Genomic DNA, 20107 nt, shown 5'->3' on the forward strand with positions numbered 1-20107 from the left:
GGGGAGGGGGAGAGGGAGAGGGGGAGGGGGAGAGGGGGTGGAGACTCTGAGCAAAACAAAATACAATTTCTGCCCTAGTAGACTTTACAGATCAGGACAAATTCTAGATGAGAACAGTCAATCTACATGTAAAGAATGAATAGGCATTAACTACATAGAATTGGGTGGGGCAAAGAGACCGGGATGGTTAGGGAGGTGGCAAACAGTAGCATATGCAAAGGTCCTTTGCCAGTTTAACAAAAAAGATCAGAGCATAGAAATGTGGTCCAAGAGATCAGTATAGGTTCTACACAGAGAAGAATGAAACCAAGTTTTGAACAGAACCTATCAAAGAATTTTAATTTTTCAGGACACAAATTTCACTGATTTTGTTTTCATTAAAATTTTTATTCTTTCTATATATAGATTTGATCTCTACTCCCCTCATGATTTCCCTTTTCCTGTTTTATTTTTTTGCTTACTTTCCTTCTTTTTCTTTCTTTCTTCCCTTCCTTCCTTCCCTTCTCCTTTCCTTTCCTTTCCTTTCCTTTCCTTTCCTTTCTCCATCTTACATTTTTTCTTTCATTTTGTTTTCAGACAGGGTCTCTCCATGTAGCTCTGGCTGTTCTGGAACTTGCTATGCACACCAGGCTGGCCTCAAATTCACACAAACTGCCTGTCTGTGCTCCAGGAGTGCTGGATTAAAGACCTGCACCACCAAGCTCGGCTTAGTTTGCTTTTCTTATTCTAGTTTCTAAAGGTAAAAACCCAGTCATTGTCTTAGGACTTTTTATCTGTTCCAACATATTTAAGTCTGTACATTTCCAACAAAGAATTACTTTACCTGAACTCACAAATGTTAAATTTTTGCACTTTTCCTTCAGTTAAATTTTCCTTAAAATTTTTAATGCATATGAAACTAAATTCTGGCATGGCTGTACATGTATATAGGACAAGTGAAGTTTAAGCAGGGTGATCACAAGTTCTAAGCCAGTGAGACCCTTTCTCAAAAGCAAAACAAAAAATATTTTCCTTATAAGTTGTTTATATTATTTTTCAAATATCTGAGAATTATTTAATTCCTTTTTTGTTTGTTTGTTATGAAACAGGATTTCATTATGCAAGCCTGCCTACCATGATCTCACTATGTAGACTAGGCTGACCTCAAACTCATGGAGACCAGTAGAGGACACTGGATTCTCTGGAACTGGAGACACAGGAAGTGGTTAGCCATCTAATATGCATACTGAGACTCAGTTTCTCCAGAAAAACAGAAGTGTTCTTAACCACTGAGACATCCTTAATTCTATTTTATCAGCAAGCATCACAAGTTACCTGAATTTTTACCTGACTTTGTGACCAGAATATGGACTGCCTTAGCAACGTGCCAGGCGTGCTAGGGAAGCATTTGTCTTTGCTATTGCTGGGTGACGTTTTCTTTAAAGGTAATCAGTTGGCTGACACAGCTTAGTTTTTACCTTGCCCACTGATCAGAGGCAAGAGGGAGGGGAATGTGGCAAGGAACCCTGGGAGACATTTTTAATTTTTATGGTCTTCCTTCAAATGACTTTATATGCCACTTTTTGTTGTAAAGGAATCTAATAAAAATATATTTTATTTGTCCTGTTGCCATAATAAAATAAAATAAAATAAAATGAAAAGCTGGTTTTACTATATTTACCTGTACCTTGTAACTACTTGCAGTGAGTGATGTAATGTGTCGATGTTTCACTTAGGAATTATCTTTTGGGGAGATTTTTTAATTGCAATAGACATACACTTATTTATTATTTTCAGTATTTTCTATAACATGAAGTAGGTCCGGGTTTTCATCAATTTTTCCCTTTTGCCTGTAGGTTTTTGTATTAGTCAGGGTTCTCTAGAGTCACAGAATTTAATGGCTCTATATATTAAGGGAATTTGTTGTGATGACTTACAGCCTGTAGTCCAACTAACCCAACAATGAGCATCTGTGGATGGGAAGTCCAAGAATCTATTAGTTCCTCAGCCCCACGAAGCTAGGTGTGGCCCAGAATAAAGGTGTATACCGACAGGCCTGGACCCGGGACTTGCTTTATCCCAGGCTGACCTTGAACTCAGATCTCCTTGCCTAGTCTCCTGGGATTAAAGGCATGCACTAACTTGTCTGGGCCTAAGCTTTTCATGGCAAATATGGCTAAAGATCTCTATGCCAAGATACAGGTCAGAAACTTGTGTCTTCCAGCCTCAAGATCTGAATCACAGATGAACCATCCAATTCTGGATTGTAGTTCATTCCAGATATAGTCAAGATGACAACCAGGAATAGCCATTACAGTTTTCATTGAGCAGGGCTAGTGAGTTATATTCATCCAAGTTTTGTATCCCATTAATTTTTGCATGGCATTTCCATTGAATACAAAATCCAAAGTTGACAGTTTTGTTTTCTTTTGATTGTGTTAAGTGCTGTCCAGATTTTGCTCCACTATTTCCTGACTTTCATTTCTTCCAGTAAGAAGTCTGATATGTGGATGCTCACAGTCATCTATAAGATGGAACACAGAGCCCCCAATGGAGAAGCTAGAGAAAGCACCGAGGGAGCTGAAAGGGTCTGCAACCCTATAGGTGGAACAACAATATGAACTAACCAGTACCCCCAGAGCTCGTATCTCTAACTGCATATGTAGCAGAAGATGACCTAATCGTCTATCACTGGGAAGAGAGGCTCCTTGGTACTGCAAACTTTATATGCCTCAGTACAGGGGAATGCCAGGGCCAAGAAGCAGGAGTGGGTGGGTAGGGAAGCAGGACGGAGGGAGGGTATAGGGAACTTTTGGGATAGCATTTGAAATGTTTATAAAGAAAATATCTAATAGAAAATAAATTTAAAAAAGAATTTCAGGTTATAAGTCAAGAAATATTAATAAAGTAATTCAAAGGCAAAAAAAAGAAGTCTGATGTGGCAAGGTATGCTAGCACATGCCTTTAATGCCAGTACTTGGGAGACAGAGGCAGGCAGATCTGTATGAATTCTGCCTGATCTACATAGTAAGTTCCAGGGTAGACAGGGCTATATATAATCAGACCATCTCTGAAGAAAGAAGAGGAAGAGAAGGAGGAGGAGGGGGGAGCTCAGATAGTATTCCTTTTACTTCTCTATATAGTGAGTCTTTTCTCTCTGCTAGTTTATCTTTTCCACTGATGCTAAGCAATTTGATTGTAGGGCATAAGTTTTCATGTTCATCTTGCTTCTTATGTCTAAAATAAATGGATCCTTTTGAACTGTGGGTCCGTAGTGTTTATAACCAGTTGGAATGGTTACAGCCACTATTTCTCCAAGTGCTTCTGTTGTCCCTGATTCCCTGTACTTAAGCTGTCTAAAGGTGTCCCGCAGCCCACAGCCTCCCTTTATAAAGGTCTACTTTCATTCTCCAGTGCAGTTTAGTTTCCATTGCTGCCATTACTCTTTGTGTTTGCAATGTGTAATCTACTCTTATTTTTTCATTATTCCTTAAATGCTGCTCTTTTTACCTCTTGAAGTCCAGTGTAGGTTTTCTTGTCAGTCCTCCCTTAATCTGCCCATTCTTCCTTTTGCCTTCTTGAACATATAGTGTATTTATAATAGAGGTGCTATTGTTTTTGTTTCCTAATTCTTTCCTTTGTGCCCCTTTCTTGGTCTGTTTTAACTGAGTTTTCTTCTGGTTATAGATATCTTCAAATACCGGGAAGTGTTTATCTTAATGCCAGATAATGAAAATTTTACATTGTGGGTTAATTTCAATTTTAAGTCTTCTGAGACCTTATGTATTTTGGTTTGGAACATAGAAACAGCTTGGCTTTTTGGAAAACTGGTTTTATGCTTTCTTAGGCTATACCGCCAGAAGTTTTCATTTAGTATTAATTTGTCTTTGTTACTTAACTCAATAATGTGTGGATTAAAAGGAATCTTTGCTCATGATCTTGTGAATCTGAATTGGACCCAACCCTGTGAATTAATTTACTATTCGGTATTTAAAATTTTAAATCAGTATTTTAAAAAAAGAAAAAAAAAATCCTAATTGGTGATGCAGCTTGGTGGTAGGACACTTGCCTGGCAATATACAAGGCCCTAGGCTCAACTCCCCAGGACTGCAAGGAGAAAAAGGGGAAATTCCTGCCATTTACAACACTGTGAATGAGCCTCTCAAAGACATTATGTTAAATTAAATAAGCCAGGCACAGCAAAAGATGCACGACATGCCTCACTTGTGTGTTGAGAGTGAAAAGATTAACTGTGTAAGGAAAGAGTAAATGGCGATCACCACAGGGGTATAAAGTTTCAGTAGGTAGAAAAAGAAATTTTAGGAATCTTCTGAATACTGTGGAGATTATTATCATAAGTTTCAAATTGATAATTCTAAGTGTTCTTCACTACAAAAAGTGTATGAGGTTATATATGTAAATTTTATCATCCAATAACATAAACATATACCAATTGTACGCAGTAAATGTGTACAACTATTATTTGTTGATTTAAGATAACCAGCAATGAACCAAATAATGATAGCCCATCAGTGCAGATGTCAGACAGAGGACAACACAGCTTACTCACTAGACAGTGGCATGTCTCATATGCAGAAGATAACCATTTGTTCTTAGGTACCATTGAAATTGGAAGGCTGATTGTTTCTACAGCATTACGAGGTTAAGCCTGATTTGTACAGACTTAGGTTCAAACATAGATGCTAAAATAGCCACTGCTCACTACTGATCGGGCAGCAGTTGACAAGGAGTCTTACCCAAAGCTTAAAGAACAATGATCTACATCTTCCTCTTCTTCCTATGCAGCCTTGGCTGGCCTAAAACTCACTTGGTAGATCAGGCAGGACTCAAACCCACAGAAATTCTACCTGTCTAGTTCCCAACTGCCAAAATATAGGGAACTGTCACCATGCTGGCCTGAAGAAAAAAAAAAAACTTAAAAGAAAACTGTAATAACCTGTAATTCAGATCATCTAGCTAATGGACTTACGTGCTATTTAAAAAAAAAAAAAAGTTGGAGGACAATCTTATTAACATGCTATCTGCTGCTGAAGTTACCGAAGAGATGGATTTAGAAATGACAGTGTGCCACAAGAATAAGTGTGGATATGTGATCACAACATCAAGTTTTATGTATATGACAACTTGGAAAGCCATAGAATTATGATTTTCTCTGAACATATTTTACTCTCCTTACACCTCTGTAGAGGTTTTTCAGTGATGCTCAGAACAGTCAAGAGAGTGTGTCTTCCTAAACTGTGAAGTCATGTAACCAAGCGAGACATTTAACAACCATCAGTGGTTTCTAAACACACAGCAATCAAACACATAATAAACCTGACACATATCTGACAGTGCTTGCATATCCTGTACCATGTAATTTCACCGCAGCCTTGGTTCTGAGTGCACTACAGTCACACACACACACTTTGTACACTATCAAGATACACAATGCCAGAAACATCTCCACTCAGATTTGAGATTGAAGGTTATTAACTTCAGTGTGCTGTATGTGCAAATTTTTCCACTTATTATAGAAACATTACATTGTAATTATACCAAACTATGATTTTTAATATTTCCTAATGCCATCCCTTCGAGTGTATCAAATAAGTATATTTTTGAATTGCACCACGTCAGAACACTTGACTTCTACAATTGATGTTTTAGTTGCTGACTTTAATTTCATTTTTGAATTATTAAATCAATTTAAAAGATTCATTCACTTAATGTATAGGAGCACTCTATTTGCATGTGTGCCTGCATGACAGAAGAGCACATCAGAGAGAGGAGGGCATCAGATCCCATTACAGATGGCTGTGAGCCACCATGTGGTTGCTGGGAATTGAACTCAGGACCCCCGGAAGAGCAGCCAATGCTCTTAACCACTGAGCCATCTCTCCAGCCCTATTAACTGAAGTTTTCCTTGGGATTAGGACAGAATTTCCAACAACTGCTGAAACATTACAGTTGGATATAAAGATGTGCCCTATTATAGACCAGTATAAAGGAGCCTAATCAGTTTCTCTCCACCCCACTCCTCGTTTCTTATCCAGAAACATAAAGAAATCTTTATTCTAAAAACTGAATAACTTAACCAAGATATGGTCATTGATGTTGATTGCTCTATACAAACATTGCTGTGGAATATGGTGCATCCTTCTAACTCATACATTGTTTCCATTTTTTTATAGCATTGAGTACATTTGTCCTTATATCGTCTGTGTTCTCTATTTTAGGGTATTTATTAATCTTATACTGAGCATTTTGCCTCCCCCATGAATATTATGTTGAATAGTTCCCATAGGTTTGCCTTTCCCTCAGCGTTCTCTGATTGCTTCAAGCCTGTCCTCTAGGTCAGTCATTTGGTTTCATTCCTCTAGTCTACTTTTTCCTTGATTTTAGAATGTGTTCTTTAACCCTTTGCAGTGCCTTGATCTTTGTTTCCTTACTTCTTTCATCTCAGTTTTATTTCATTTTGCAGCCAATGCTTACTTACTGCATAGTAGACAATGTTCCAAGTCCTTGGCATACGGAGGTAGAGAGGCAAAATTCAGTGTTTTCAATGTGGTTACTTTGTTCTTACACTGCTTAGTTCTGCAGTGCAAAATACTACTTAAATTCTCTTTTCACCTCCTAGCTTACATTGTATCTCACATCGTGTGCATCTTAAAAGTCATTTTCCGCGGGGCAGTGGTGGTGCACGCCTTTAATCCAGAACTTGGGAGGCAGAGGTAGGCGGATTTCTGAGTTCGAGGCCAGCCTGGTCTACAGAGTGAGTTCCAGGACAGCCAGGGCTACACAGAGAAACCCTGTCTTGAACCCCCCCACCAAAAAACCCCCAACAACAACAAAAAGTCATCTTCCTTCCTTCCTCCTCCTCTTTTCCTTTTCTCTTTCTTTCCTTTTGTAGGAGCAAGCAGTCTGCATGACCCTCGCTGACTTTTTTCTTTTGCTTCTAATTTAGCAATCAATATCTTGTTGAGCTTATTTCATGTGTTAACCTGTTATCACTTAATACAATTGCACTATAAAATCTTAATTTTTTAACAACAACAACAACAAAAAAGCTTGCTTGTAAGATGGTAGACAAGCTGCCAATAAACTGTTTCTGCCATCTTGGCCAAACCTAAATGTGCCTACACTGAGGTCCTGGTGTGACTGGTATAGAAGATGGCACCTTACCTGGCTGTGAAGCAGACACATCTGATTCACTCCAGACTGAAGTTATCGGTGAAACTCATAAGGACTTTCTTACAACTCCTTGCTGTTGCGTGGCTTCTGGAGAATGACAGGAACTACAGCATGGGCAGAGCTCTGCAAAGGCCAGAACACCAAGGGCGTTAGCACGAGAATCTATCGATTCGACCCACATATCTGTCTATGTTTGGCAAACTTTGGAAGCCCCAGATTTGGGGACTTCAATATTAAGACCCAAAGTGTCTGACTACCTTTATCACAGATTGCATGCTTACCAAGAAGCGGGTAAGAGAAAATCCAGCAATTTCTAATTTTTCCTGGCTAAAATCTGCCCCTTAGTTACAAGAGATGTAAGACACCCAAACAGAAACATGGAAAGCCTCTGCAATACATACACCCCACTACAACGTCAAAATTCACATCTTTCAAAACTGTAATAACAAACTAAGTTGTATCCTGGCGGCTGAATAAGGTATTCTAATCAATCAATCAATCAATCAATCAATTATTGTGGCTCTTATCATGTTATGTATCATATCACATATCATGACAAATTAATAGCAAGTATAATTTAACTTTTGCTAAATGAAGACTAAAGGTTTTGTAGTTTCTCGGAATTTCTGGGGAAAATATTAACTTCATTAAAGTGTTAGAGTTCGTGAGGGGATTTGTGTGTGTGCACACTTATGGAAACAAGATGTGAAACACGAAGTGTTTTCCTTAGTGATCCTTCATGTTACTTTGTAAGACATTGTCTCCTATTGAGCCTGAGTCTGACACTCACAGATTCAGCTAGACTCTGGGGGTCCTCCCTTCTCCAGCCTTCCAAGCCTAGGGTTACAGGCGCCCAGATTTTTGTTAAGTGCTGGGGTCTTCATTTATGTCCCCGTGCTTCAGAAACAAGCATTTTACTGACTGGGACATCTCTCCAGCTTAAATTCTTAACTTAGTTTTTAATTAAAACCTCATTTAATTTGCTCACTAAAAATTCAATTTCTGAAAAATAACCTTTTTTTGTTTTTCGAACTTTGTGCCCCACCCCTGCCTTTAAAAAAAAAAACTCGTCTACATTGTACATACATCAAATCAAACGCCTTAACTTTTAACCCATCTCTTCTTTTCCTAGACCCTTGTCCACTGAATATAATGGCTCTCCTTGTCAGCGCCACGTAATATTTTAGGTCATATCTTTTGAGTGCATCGTGTGTATCTTCAATGGCATTGCGGGCTGTTGGAAGTTGGATCTGTGTGGATGTTTTGAATTATCCAGAAATCTTAAGTTTGAAGAGTGCATCGCCTTGGCCTCTGAACTTAGCTGTGGTATTTGGTCGGAGTGTACCTAGTTTCCCTTGTTCCCAGATAAGCCTATTTGCCTGGGGTGTCTCTGGGTTCCTACACATTCGTTTTCTGTTAGATAACGACACTAGCGGGCACCATCCTGAGAAATCGGACCCACTGTGCTGGCTGTTTAGGCTGTGAGCCTCTCAAAGCCCGTGATCAAAGTTAAAGTCCCTTATTTTAAATGCCACTCTGAAACCTAGTTATACATCAGTTACCAGGGCCTCCGGAGCTGCAGATGCTCAAGGATGTTGACAGGGCAGCTAGGATTTACCTGCCGGAGGCCCAGTCGCTATGGTAACGGCTAGCCGCAAATGTGCTTGCGCCGAAGTCCTGGCCGTAAAGAAACAAGGGCATTACGACATTGGCTACTTGCGGCAGCGACGTGACTTAAGGCCGCCCCTCGTAGCGCGTAGTTGGGCTCGAAAGCTAAGGCGGGAGTTCGGGCGGGAGTGCTCCTGCTGGTCCTCCCGGCGGAATGACCCAGTCGGTGGTCGTACAGGGTGAGCTACCCACGTCCGCGGGGACCGGGTCGCTGCGGAGCCAGTCACCTGGTTGCCTTCCTAATGCACCTCTCTCTCTTCCTCGCTGCTGGCTGCAGTCGGACAGTGCGGGAACCAGATCGGCTGCTGCTTCTGGGACCTGGCGCTGAGGGAGCACGCTGCGGTCAACCAGGTACCCGCCTCTCCTGCCTGTCACCCGGGCCTGCCAGAGTTCACATGAGGTTTGGGGAGGGGTGCTTTGGATCCTACTACGGGGTCCTGGCTGACCTGGAACTTGCTGTGTAGATCATGTTCAGGAATTTGCAGCGATCCATCTGTCTCTGCATCCCCAGGACTACCACTATCATGCCCAGATTACTTGGGCTTTTTAATCAGTACCATAAATTGCATAGGATCTTATCATACGGGTCGTGGCTAGTTTCTTTTTAAACGTGTTGCTGTAAGTCACAGGCAGGAGGCACTGGTCAGGAGTTTGGTCTTAAGTTTCCCTGATCTTTAGCAGTCTCCTCCTCCTCCTCCTCTTTCTCCTCCTCCTCCTCCTCTTTCTCCTCCTTCTCCTCCTGTTGTTTTGAAAGACAGTAGATGCTATAGATGAAAGCACTATAAAGTAAATAATAAATACATCAAACGACCAAGAATCCCAGGAAATTCCCACTTGGAGTACCAGCTGTATAATCCTACAGGGCGTGCTTTTTTCATCGCTGTCAAACTTAGTCAGGGGTTCTCTTGGTATTTTACCCTTAGATGTAATTGGAAGAGTTGACCTAGGTTTCTTTTTCTTAGAGCCCCTTCAGCGTTGTAGAGTTGCTACAGCTAAAAGGGTTTTAGAGAAAATAAACGTAAATGCTATAGTTTGTTTTGTTTCTAGAAAGGAATTTATGACGACGCTATAAGCAGCTTCTTCAGGAATGTGGATACCAGGTAAGTGGGTGAGTCTGTCTCCGCTTGGTAGGACGCCTCCTTTCCCTGTCAGCAGAATCTTAGAGGATAAGGAAACAGTCGCCAGCTAGGACGGTGTCTGCTGTGTATGCTGTTCTGATCGAAAGCGTCTTCTCATATCCCATTTTCATACTATTCTGCAGAACAGCACGCTTCCTTGATAGACTTCCGTACGAAGCCAAAAAGAACCTTTAAAGGGACTCCCAGTAACTTTGAAAACCTGACATTTTCACTGAGGTGCCCACCATGGTATGAGTCTAGCGGCGGCCAGGTTTTGAAAGATTATTTTGCAGATTACTTGCCCTCAGAATATGCCGAAATGAAAGAGGTGGAAACTGCTCACACTGTGTGTTACTTTTTGTTTCGTGTAAGATACAGATGTTAGAATCCTTTTGACATTTGACATTCTTTTAATGTTTTCATTGTTTATCCGTTTTCAAAGTTCTTTATAAACCAGCTGTAGTCGACTTGTCCTGACAATTACAATTAAATATCAGGCCTTTCCAACTTTGTAGAAATTTAGTTTGAATTTGTTCACTAGGTGTTGGAGCCATTATCTTCTCGGGAAACCTGACTTTGGTTTTGTTGATGAATCCCAGGGCCTCCAGTCAGATTAGTCAAATTCAAAGAACTGGGAGGTTAAAACCTGGAGCGTCATTGTTGGGGATGGACAGCATAAACTCAGGCCTTTTGAGTCATAAGCATACTTTTTTATTGTTTGGATCAACTCTGCCAAAGCTACATGCTATTCAGAAGGTGGGTAGAGACATGGTGTGAGATTGATTAAAGTGAATTTCCACAGCGGCGGGCGCAGTTGTTATCGTGGGGAGGGTGCTGTCCTTTAGATCACTTTACTTATTTGAGACCTGGAACATGGTCTCCCTTACGTGCGTGCACTCAGACCTGCCTTTGCAATATCCCTTCCACATGCTTCCCTGCCTGGCTCCACCCCAGCCTTCCTTTCTTGATAGCCACCTCTTTGATTATTACAGAGTTGAGTGGATAGGAGACCATGATGGGGGCTAAGAGACAGTCTGAGGGAGGGGCAAAGGTCACCTGTGACATGAAAACAGGAAGCCCTGGGGTAGGAGGGCACAAGAGGACATGGTAAGAATTCTGAGAGAAACAACAAAACATTGTTTGAGAAATGATAGAATGAAACCAAATTCTTTGTAAGTTAATGAAAGAAAATGTATTACATATTGACAGTTGGTCTTGAGACTGAGTTTTCTTTCTTAAGGGCCAATCTTCATCCACCTTGTCGGGTCTATACTGTTAAATGAGAACATTGGGTTTTCTTCTGTCTCAGAAGAGGCTAAGACTCTCTTCTGTCTGTGCCGCCAGTACCAGCCTCGGCTCCATGAGTTTAGTACTACATCTTTGTGTACACCTGCTTCTCAAATTAATCCTTTTGAATAACATATGATAAAGATCTACCAAAAGTAGACATTGGCAAACTGTTTCCATGACAACCCAGACCCTCAGGCCTTGTTGCAGCTGCTCATCTGCCTTCTTGGATAGTGAGCACAAACGAGTGGAAGCGGCTGTGTTTAAATACAGTTCTATTTAGCAAAACTGGAGCCAATTGGAATTGTCCTGAGATTGCAGTTCACTCGTTACTGGTCTGTACTGTCTGTATTTAGCCAGCTTCTCTCCATCTAGTCTCTGTCCTGCAAGCGATATTGGCCAGAACACTGTATATATGCACAGATTTCAATACTTTCACTAAAGTTCTAGAAGCAGCCTGGGTGGTATGTAATGCTTATATCAGCTGACCTGTTTGGCTTCAGCAGGAAACCTAATTAGCATTAACTTAAACAGGAAAGATACGCATTTACCTCACAAAACTGGACCAGATGTTCTAGGTTCAGAGAAATGCCTCAGAGACAGATACTGAGACTGGCAAGATGGCTCTCCAGGTCAAGGTGCTTGCTGCTGAGCTGAAGCCATGAGTTAGAACCCCTGGATCAAGATAAGGAGCTGCTTTATGTGTAATGACAGTAACACTAGCAGCCCTGACAAATCTTACAGCCCTTTCCCAATTTCCTTATCTTTCAGAGCTGTTGGGGATGGTGGCAGTATTTCCAAAGGAAGAATATCTTCTCTAAAAGCACGGGTAAGATACATACTCCGGAGTTTTTACTTTGTAACATGGCAGTGGATTTGAGTTCATTGCTTCTCTACAGTGTTTTTCTCTTCTGGTTGTTAACTGGTCTCTGACTATTAGAAAAAGAAAGGCAGTTAACAGTGGGTAAGGAGCTGAGGTGCTAAGGTTCGGACTCCAGAAAGACTAGAGCAGTGGGGTGTATCCTGAAAACTGTTTCTCTCTGTGTGATCTCTGATGGAAAACAAACTGAAGGAGAAAGTGTCTGCACATCAGAGCAGTTGATGAACATGGTGAACCGTGGAGGGAGCCCCTGAGAAGCCTGGACTCATATGAAGTCACAGAACACAAGCTCCTGAGGAGAGAATGGAAGGGTTGTCTGGGAATATGCTCTTTACCCTCTCCGAGTATGCCCCCGTTCCTCCCACTGCTCACAGATGTGATGGTAAGAAAGAGCTCAGAGAAAGGCACGTCCACATCTCCTAGACTGCTAAGTAAATGTAGAATCGCAGGCTAATAGGCACAGCGAGTGTTGTAAATGCTATATTCTGGTTATTATCCTGTAGCTCTGGAAGGGAATCTAGACTTCTGCATTGTTACTAAAGCAGTTGTGACTGCAAACTGGGATGCCTAAGCGAAGAATCAAAAACACTCTCAACATGTAGTTACTGCTCAAAGGAAGAAGAAACCAAGGGCTTGCTGTGCCTGAGGAAAGATCAGAAGAGCTAAGAAGGTTACTAGGGCAGTGGCGATCCTGTCAGAGCTCACTTGGGTAGGCCCAGATTAGAGTGTGTGCTCTGCATCTTATCTCCTTGACAGAGAGCAAAGCAGTCGCAGGTGCTGGGGCTCACTTACTGCACACTTCCATGCACACTATTAAATCTAGCTTGGAACAAGACCGATGTAATTTTTTATAATCTTAGACAATTTTTTTGTTCAGTCAAGACTCTTGTTTGTACAGTGTCTACATTTAAAGTAAAAATTTCATGTTATTTAATATGTCCTTGAAAAGCCCTAAAATTAACCAGTACACACCCCTAATAATGTTGTCTATGTACAAAAAAAAGGAGTACAATTATAAACATCATGGCAGAGAGAGCTGTCAGGTTAGCAGTGCTTGCTGCTGTTGCAGATCAGAGTACAGCACTCAGGCTGGCAGATTAACAACTTCCCACAGCATCAGGGCAGTCCCACACCTCTGGCCTCCTCAGACACCTGCAGTCAGGTGTACACACACACACACACACACACACACACACACTTTTAAAAACATCACAGTGATAAATCTTTAAAAAACAGTAACATGGGGCTGGAGAGATGGCTTCAAGGTTAAGATCACTGTCTGCTCTTCTAGAGGACTCAGGGTTTGAGTCCCAGAATCTACATAGCAGCTCTGTTGCCAGGGAAGCAGCACTGTTGTGAAACATGAACATGATATGATGGGAACAGACATGATACATGGAGGCAGAAACCTTCCAATAATCTTGTCTCAGCCTCCTGAGTGCTGAGAAGTTGCAGACCCAGGCATGTGTCTCCACATCCAGCATCTTTGAACAAATTTTTAAAATAGTTGCAGTCTTTGGTTTATGATATGTCCATTGTTTATCTTCATCTTAGGGTTTCTATGGCTGGGATAAAATGTAACGACCAAAGTAGGGTGAGGAGGAAAGACTTTATATCACTTGCACATCCACGTCATGGTGCAGCATGAAAGGAAGTCAGGGTAGGGATCCAGAAGCAGCGACTGAAGCAGCTTGCTGGCTTGGTCCTCGTGGTTTGCTCAGCCTGCTTTCTTACACTATCCAGGACCGCCTGCCCAAGTGGTAGCACCACCTAAAGTGCACTGCATTAAGTAGGCTAAGTCAGTAAATTGTTTAAAACAAGGAATTGCTATTTCAGACCATGAGTTTTAAATAACTAGGCCAATACACATCTTTATTCATCAAAATAGGTTCCATTTAACAAACTCTTAAAAAGTATTTTCTGCATCTTTCCGATTGTGGAAGCAATTTCCTTGCATAATGGTGGCCAGGTACATGAAGAAGTGGAAGATGGTTGGCAGATACGGTGGATAAGGCAAAATGTAATAGCCCAGCTTTTGAAGCAAGCGTTGGTTGTAACGTGGTTAGGCTCTATTGTTGTTTCTGTCACTCATGGCAGCTTCGGGCTTTGCAGTTTCAGTGTATCCCATCAATTTGCTGAGCTGCAGTAGTTTCTCTGGGATTTAGAAAGATGTGGACCAGGCCAGCAGCAGCCAGTACTGACTGTGACACCTTGCACATATGTGTGCGTACATGTGTGTGTAAACTTGGCTTTGGACAGTTTTGGAATTTTAAATTTTCAAATTTTAGAAAATTTAAAACTTCTCAGTGGAATCTAGAGTGGTGTGTTGCTGCACGGGGTGAGAGGGGACAGTATTTCCCAACAACAGTTTGTTCTCTTGTTGAACAGCTCCTGAGGCACCCAGCATCTAAGCTTACTCACCAGTTTGTTTCAAATGCTGAGTGGCCACTACATGGTCCACAGTAAATTCTTTGGCAGCTTTTCTTTGGAAAAGAAAAAAGAAAACCAGAAAGAGGGAACACATGGTCTTATTGGAAAATCAGAGGAGGGAGCACATGGTCCTGTTGGCAAACCAGGAGAAGGGAGCACATGGTGCCAGGAGGAGGGAGCACATGGTGCCAGGAGGAGGGAGCACATGGTGCCAGGAGGAGGGAGCACATGGTGCCAGGAGGAGGGAGCACATGGTCCCAGGAGGAGGGAGCACATGGTCCCAGGAGGAGGGAGCACATGGTCCCAGGAGGAGGGAGCACATGGTGCCAGGAGGAGGGAGCACATAGTCCCAGGAGGAGGGAGCACATGGTCCCAGGAGGAGGGAGCACATAGTCCCAGGAGGAGGGAGCACATAGTCCCCAGGGGAGGAAGCACATGGTCTTATTGGCATACCATTCCTGCTTGCATTGGCTGTATCTCCTTTAATCTTATTTATGATTTATATTCCTATTTATATTCCTATATATCTCAGTGTAGATTATCTCCCCTGTCAGTGTAGTCAGAGCCTATGAATGCCTGTGCATTTCTTGAATGAAGGGTCCTTGCCACCTTACAATCTGTCTAGTGCCTTGGCTTTAGCAGTTAGCTCACTTGAACTGGACGCTTCTTACCTATAGTTGTTCCATTTTGACTTCTAGTGAATTAATACAATAATTCAAATGAATTAATACAGCCTACACCTATTGAAATTTTTTTCTGGTCAGAATTGCCTTCTAGATTTCTAAGGCCCTGTTCGAATTCGGTTGAAAGGATTAGTGGGTTCCTTTGTTCCCTACTGGCCCCTTTTGGAATAGAGTTAAAAGTTTAGAATCCACTTTTTAATTGGGTTTCATCATTTTGAGCTGGATGAAATTACCTTTTTAATCCTTTATAGATTACATAAAGAAAAATTTTAATCTTAAATTGTGAAAAAGAATAATATAACTTATAGCTAATGAATTATTGAATTTATAGAGTAAATTACTAAAGAAACTATGTTAAATTTAAATTTTCTTTTCAGGCTGTTTTGATTGACATGGAAGAAGGCGTAGTGAATGAAATTCTCCAAGGCCCACTGAGAGACGTGTTTGATAGCACACAGCTCATCACTGATATCTCTGGCTCGGGAAATAATTGGTGAGGCAATACTGAATGTCATTTGAAACAGCTGCGTATTCATTTCCATATCCGAATAGGCCCTGCCTAGTGAGTAGGGAAAGCCGGCCACCGTCTGCCTTTCTGCCGCATCCTCACGATTGATGGTGATGCTTCACGGCTCTCAGAAGCTGTGCGGCGTGGCTTTTACTCCTCTTGGTCCTTTCTTCCTGTTGCTTAGCAGGAAGTGAATTATGAGAACATGACACCCTCAGTTCTTTTTTTCAAAATGAATTGCTTGTGTTACTTGATTCCTCAACTTTTCCTGTTCGTCTAAATCAACAGAATTCACCGAAAGATCTAAAGCAAGCAAACCTGCTATCCTCGTTTCCGACCTGAGGGAGAGACTGTTTTGACTCTTAAATATGTAACCTCTTCCTGGGAAAAATGCACCCCAACAGCTAAAGAATTCCCATTGACTTCTTTCTCTTGCTTAAAAATTAAGGAGTTTCCCATTGTTTGTAAATCTCACATTATTCCTATCAAATATTTGCTACCAGTTACTTGGAGTCACATGTAGAGTTCAGAATTATAGTTTCATTAAAGCATGAATTTGGATTCCATGTGTCAGGAAACTAGGTGTCTTAGTTAGGCAAGTCTCTTTGGCTACACCCACAGTGACACACCCACACCAGCAGGGCCACACCTTCTAATAGTGCCACTCCCTGGGCTGAGCATATACAAACCATCACACTCGGGAACCAATAACTTAAGAAATGAGCCTGCTGACCACCCGCCTAGCTTTCCTCTTGAGTTGTGTAGAACTTATGTAATATTTGCGTTGTACTAAAGCTGCATCACGGGAAAGTCATGTTTATTTTGTGGTCTGTCATAGTGACACTCCAAGACCCAGTCAACACAGGTCTCCACTGTCATCTTCAGCCATTGCCCTTTCATCTAATAATGGGCTGGGATCGGTTTTTCCTAGTTTAGACCAGATAAATTAGTTGGAAATTTTTCATTTTGGTATCTGTTGAGTTGATCTTTTTCTGCTTTTTAATATGTAAATTCACTGCAGTTCAGAGTTTAAAGGGAAATCAAAAAATGATACCTAAATTCTTAATTTTTATAATTTATCTGGTGAAAAATTGAAGATAAAGTTCTAAAAGCTATAGTTAATACTGCTTGCTAATAAGGATATTTGAGAATTGTTGGCATGTAATATATGATAAATAGGACTTATATGATAGATTTCTTAGTACAATTTAAAACATTTTTTTCAATCTTTCTTAGACTGAGGAAATAATAAAATCATAAAATAATAATCAAGGATTTTTTTTTTAATCTGTATTCTTATTTTCAGGGCTGTGGGTCACAAAGTTTTTGGACGTCTTTACCGGGAACAGATTTTAGAGAAACTCCGGAAGTCGGCAGAGCAGTGCGATTGCTTACAGTGCTTCTTCATCATCCACTCCATGGGAGGAGGTAACGGCCCCTTGCTGTGAGGATGGGAGGAGGTAATGGCCCCTTCAAGCAGGAGCACATTCTCAGACATCAGCCTATTGTCAGACCTGCTGCCTGCTCAACATTCGATAGCAGACGTGTGCAGTCTTCTCACAGTGAGACACGGTGTCAGCCACAGGGCTCGTGCTCAGGGACCAAAGACAACTGAACAGAAACGATCTTCCGATGTTTCGTGTATTGTGTTGGGCCATGTTCTTGGCTCACCTAGGATATATATGACCCAAGAGATGTAGGTTGGATGCCTGGTATGTATGTTTCAGTGTCCGAACACTTCAGCTTTTTATCTTAAAATGTTGTGAAATTGGAAGTAAGGAATAGCTACTTGGGTACTCTGTTCATACTCGTGCTACAAACACAAGGGCCTGGGTTTGAGCGTCAGAACCCACATCAAAAAGCTTGGGTGTGAGGTACGTGCTTCTAATTCCAGAACCTGGGAGCAAGAGACATGCAGGCCCCTGGGGCGCACTGGATGCCAGCTCTCAAGCAGACAGGAGAATGGCACTTGACTAAGGCCTGGTGGTGACTTTGCCCTCCATGTCATACACATACACAGTGCTTGAGCACACAATGGAGCATGTGTGTCACACACACAGACACACACACACACACATATATATATATAACTGAAATTGTCACTGTTGACCAACTTTTCTTAATTTTGAATTTGTTTTCTTTCACTTTTAGATTCTCAGCCATACTCCAGTATGTCCGTGCTTTTGGAAGCGCTTGGCTTCAGCTGTGCTTGCTTAGTTCTTTATCCCAAGTAGAGCTGAACTTTTCCGGCATGTTCTCATGTGGCTTGCTTACAGGGTTACTAATCCTCTTCGATTCGCCACCTTCAAACCTTCCCACCACTCCCTCCAAGAACAAAAACGAAGAGTAAACAAATTCACTCAATTCCTTAAAAACCACTCAGTACACTCAAGCCTGAGCTTGAAACAAGATCTAAATTGCTTTGTTTCCCAGATAAGTCTGTAATTTGAAATGGAATTATATTGCTCTCTTATTGATAAAACAGAAACACAATGATGTGCTAATTTTAAAATAGTCATATTAACAGGATCTGAAGAAAAAATAACATACTTTTCTTTCTAAAACTGATATTAAGGCTTTGTGTTCTGGGGCTTGTAACATGGCATTGTCATATACAGAGTTCAAAATCAAGAGCCAGGTAATGGAGTTTCAGAAATTAAACAAACAAACAAACAAGCAGACCAATGTCTTAGGCTTCTGGGTTTATGTTGGCTAAAAGTGGCCCATGCCTCACATCTGGGAGTCTTGACTTTACCTTTTAATCACAAGAAACTGTGTGTGTGTGTGTGTGTACGTGTACGTACACGTACACACATTTATTTTTACATATAATTTTCATGTAACAACATAGCATGCACACACCCTATAAGACAAGATTCTGAAAACTACTTACTCAAACTATGGTTGACACATTCCTACATCTTACCATTTCAGCTTGCCAACTCTCTTCATCACCAGTTTCGTAGAACTAAGTTATAAGATCCAGTTTTCTCCTTTAAGTCCTTAAAATTTTCTGAATTTGTGACGTTGAACATCAAAAAGTTACTAATGAGATTTCCAGAGCTTCTGCTTTTAAATAAGTGGTGATACACGTTGTGTTTGAAGCTTTGTGAGTTCCCGGGGACATATTTCATTGGCTGTTGGAAGTTGCTTGGTGACAGTTTTCTATATTATTGAGATGGTTTGTATCTTGAGATCAAAGCTGTCAAATAGGTTTTTGTTTTGTTTTTTAAGTTGCTCTCAGGTATACTGGATGCCATGTGATTGAAGTTTTCATATTCAGTTCTTTTAATATCTAATGATTAAAATACAGCCACAACAACAACAACAACAAAAGGTTAGAGAAAGCCACCCCAGACTCGTGCTCAGAGCCTGAGATGGAATTCTGGACTTGAACCCTGGCAGCCTAGCTTGTGCTGTCTCTGAGTTGAAAATTATGCCTATAGATAAATATGCCTACATTCTAGATTATTCAGAATTATACTTCTAACCATTCAGGTTGTTTTCTTTTGAACTTTAATTCTCAGGAACAGGCTCTGGGCTTGGCACATTTCTGTTAAAGGTGCTTGAAGATGAATTCCCAGAAGTGTACCGGTTTGTGACAGCAGTTTATCCTTCCAGTGAAGACGATGTCATCACCTCGCCTTATAACAGTATGCTGGCCATGAAGGAACTGAATGAGCATGCAGACTGTGTGCTGCCCATTGACAACCAAGTAAGACACGGTACTGGACATCATGGATGTATTTTATACATTTCATTCTGTGTTACATCCTTTTGTGCTTGTTCAGTATTTTAACCGTTTCCAACTAAGAGAAGAAATAAGTTTGATTTTTTTTTTCTTGTTAGGAAAATATCTCCTAAGTGTCATTAGCAGGATCTCACCCAGTATTTTTTTTCTCTCTCAAGTCTTTATTTGACATCATTAGCAAAATTGATCTTGTGGTAAATTCTGGAAAGTTGGGCTCAGCTGTGAAGCCTAAGAGTCTCATTACGTCGAACATGGGGGCTGTTAAAAAGCACCACAAGAAGCCCTTCGACGCCATGAACAACATTGTGGCGAACCTGCTCCTCAGCCTGACAAGGTAGCCCGCTCAGGACGCCTGCAAACTCACCGAGCTTTGTGGCGTCCACACTTCCTGTGCCTTAGTCCTTTGTTTGATTTCAGGACACTATTAATTGTAGCCCTTGAGTGTGTTGGAGCAAGCACTGAACCACTGAGCTATAGCCCAGCCAGTACTGTTTAAAGTTGTAAGTTATAGGGGCTTCTTTTCTTCTTCTTCTTCTTCTTCTTCTTCTTCTTCTTCTTCTTCTTCTTCTTCTTCTTCTTCTTCTTCTTCTTCTTCTTCTCCTCCTCCTC

The 20107-nt window shown here is 41.2% G+C and overlaps 2 protein-coding genes across 5 annotated transcripts in view; one reads left to right on the top strand and one right to left on the bottom strand.

Annotated features, from left to right (window-relative positions):
• The window catches only part of Fam229b (family with sequence similarity 229 member B), a 14541-nt gene extending 5703 nt beyond the window's left edge, over window positions 1-8838 (bottom strand). For 2 of the 4 annotated variants that reach the window (XM_029482761.1, XM_021174935.2), the window contains exons 1-2: window positions 8792-8838; window positions 7165-7296 (exon numbers count right to left, since the gene is read on the bottom strand). The gene's annotated coding sequence lies outside the window, so the exon portion shown is untranslated. Of the gene's footprint in view, window positions 1-7164; window positions 7297-8735 lie in introns of all 4 variants that reach the window. The other 2 variants (XM_021174936.1, XM_021174934.1) reach the window with 1 other exon arrangement.
• A 74-nt stretch (window positions 8839-8912) lies between these two features.
• The window catches only part of Tube1 (tubulin epsilon 1), a 16615-nt gene continuing 5420 nt past the window's right edge, over window positions 8913-20107 (top strand). The window contains exons 1-8 of the mRNA XM_021174854.2: window positions 8913-9020; window positions 9119-9192; window positions 9889-9941; window positions 12018-12075; window positions 15617-15732; window positions 17054-17175; window positions 19275-19462; window positions 19657-19832. Of these exons, the coding sequence (XP_021030513.1) occupies window positions 8996-9020; window positions 9119-9192; window positions 9889-9941; window positions 12018-12075; window positions 15617-15732; window positions 17054-17175; window positions 19275-19462; window positions 19657-19832 (812 nt within the window). The 5' untranslated portion in view covers window positions 8913-8995. The remainder of the gene's footprint in view (window positions 9021-9118; window positions 9193-9888; window positions 9942-12017; window positions 12076-15616; window positions 15733-17053; window positions 17176-19274; window positions 19463-19656; window positions 19833-20107) is intronic.

Source organism: Mus caroli, chromosome 10, assembly GCF_900094665.2.
Source record: "Mus caroli chromosome 10, CAROLI_EIJ_v1.1, whole genome shotgun sequence".
NCBI lineage: Eukaryota > Metazoa > Chordata > Mammalia > Rodentia > Muridae > Mus > Mus caroli.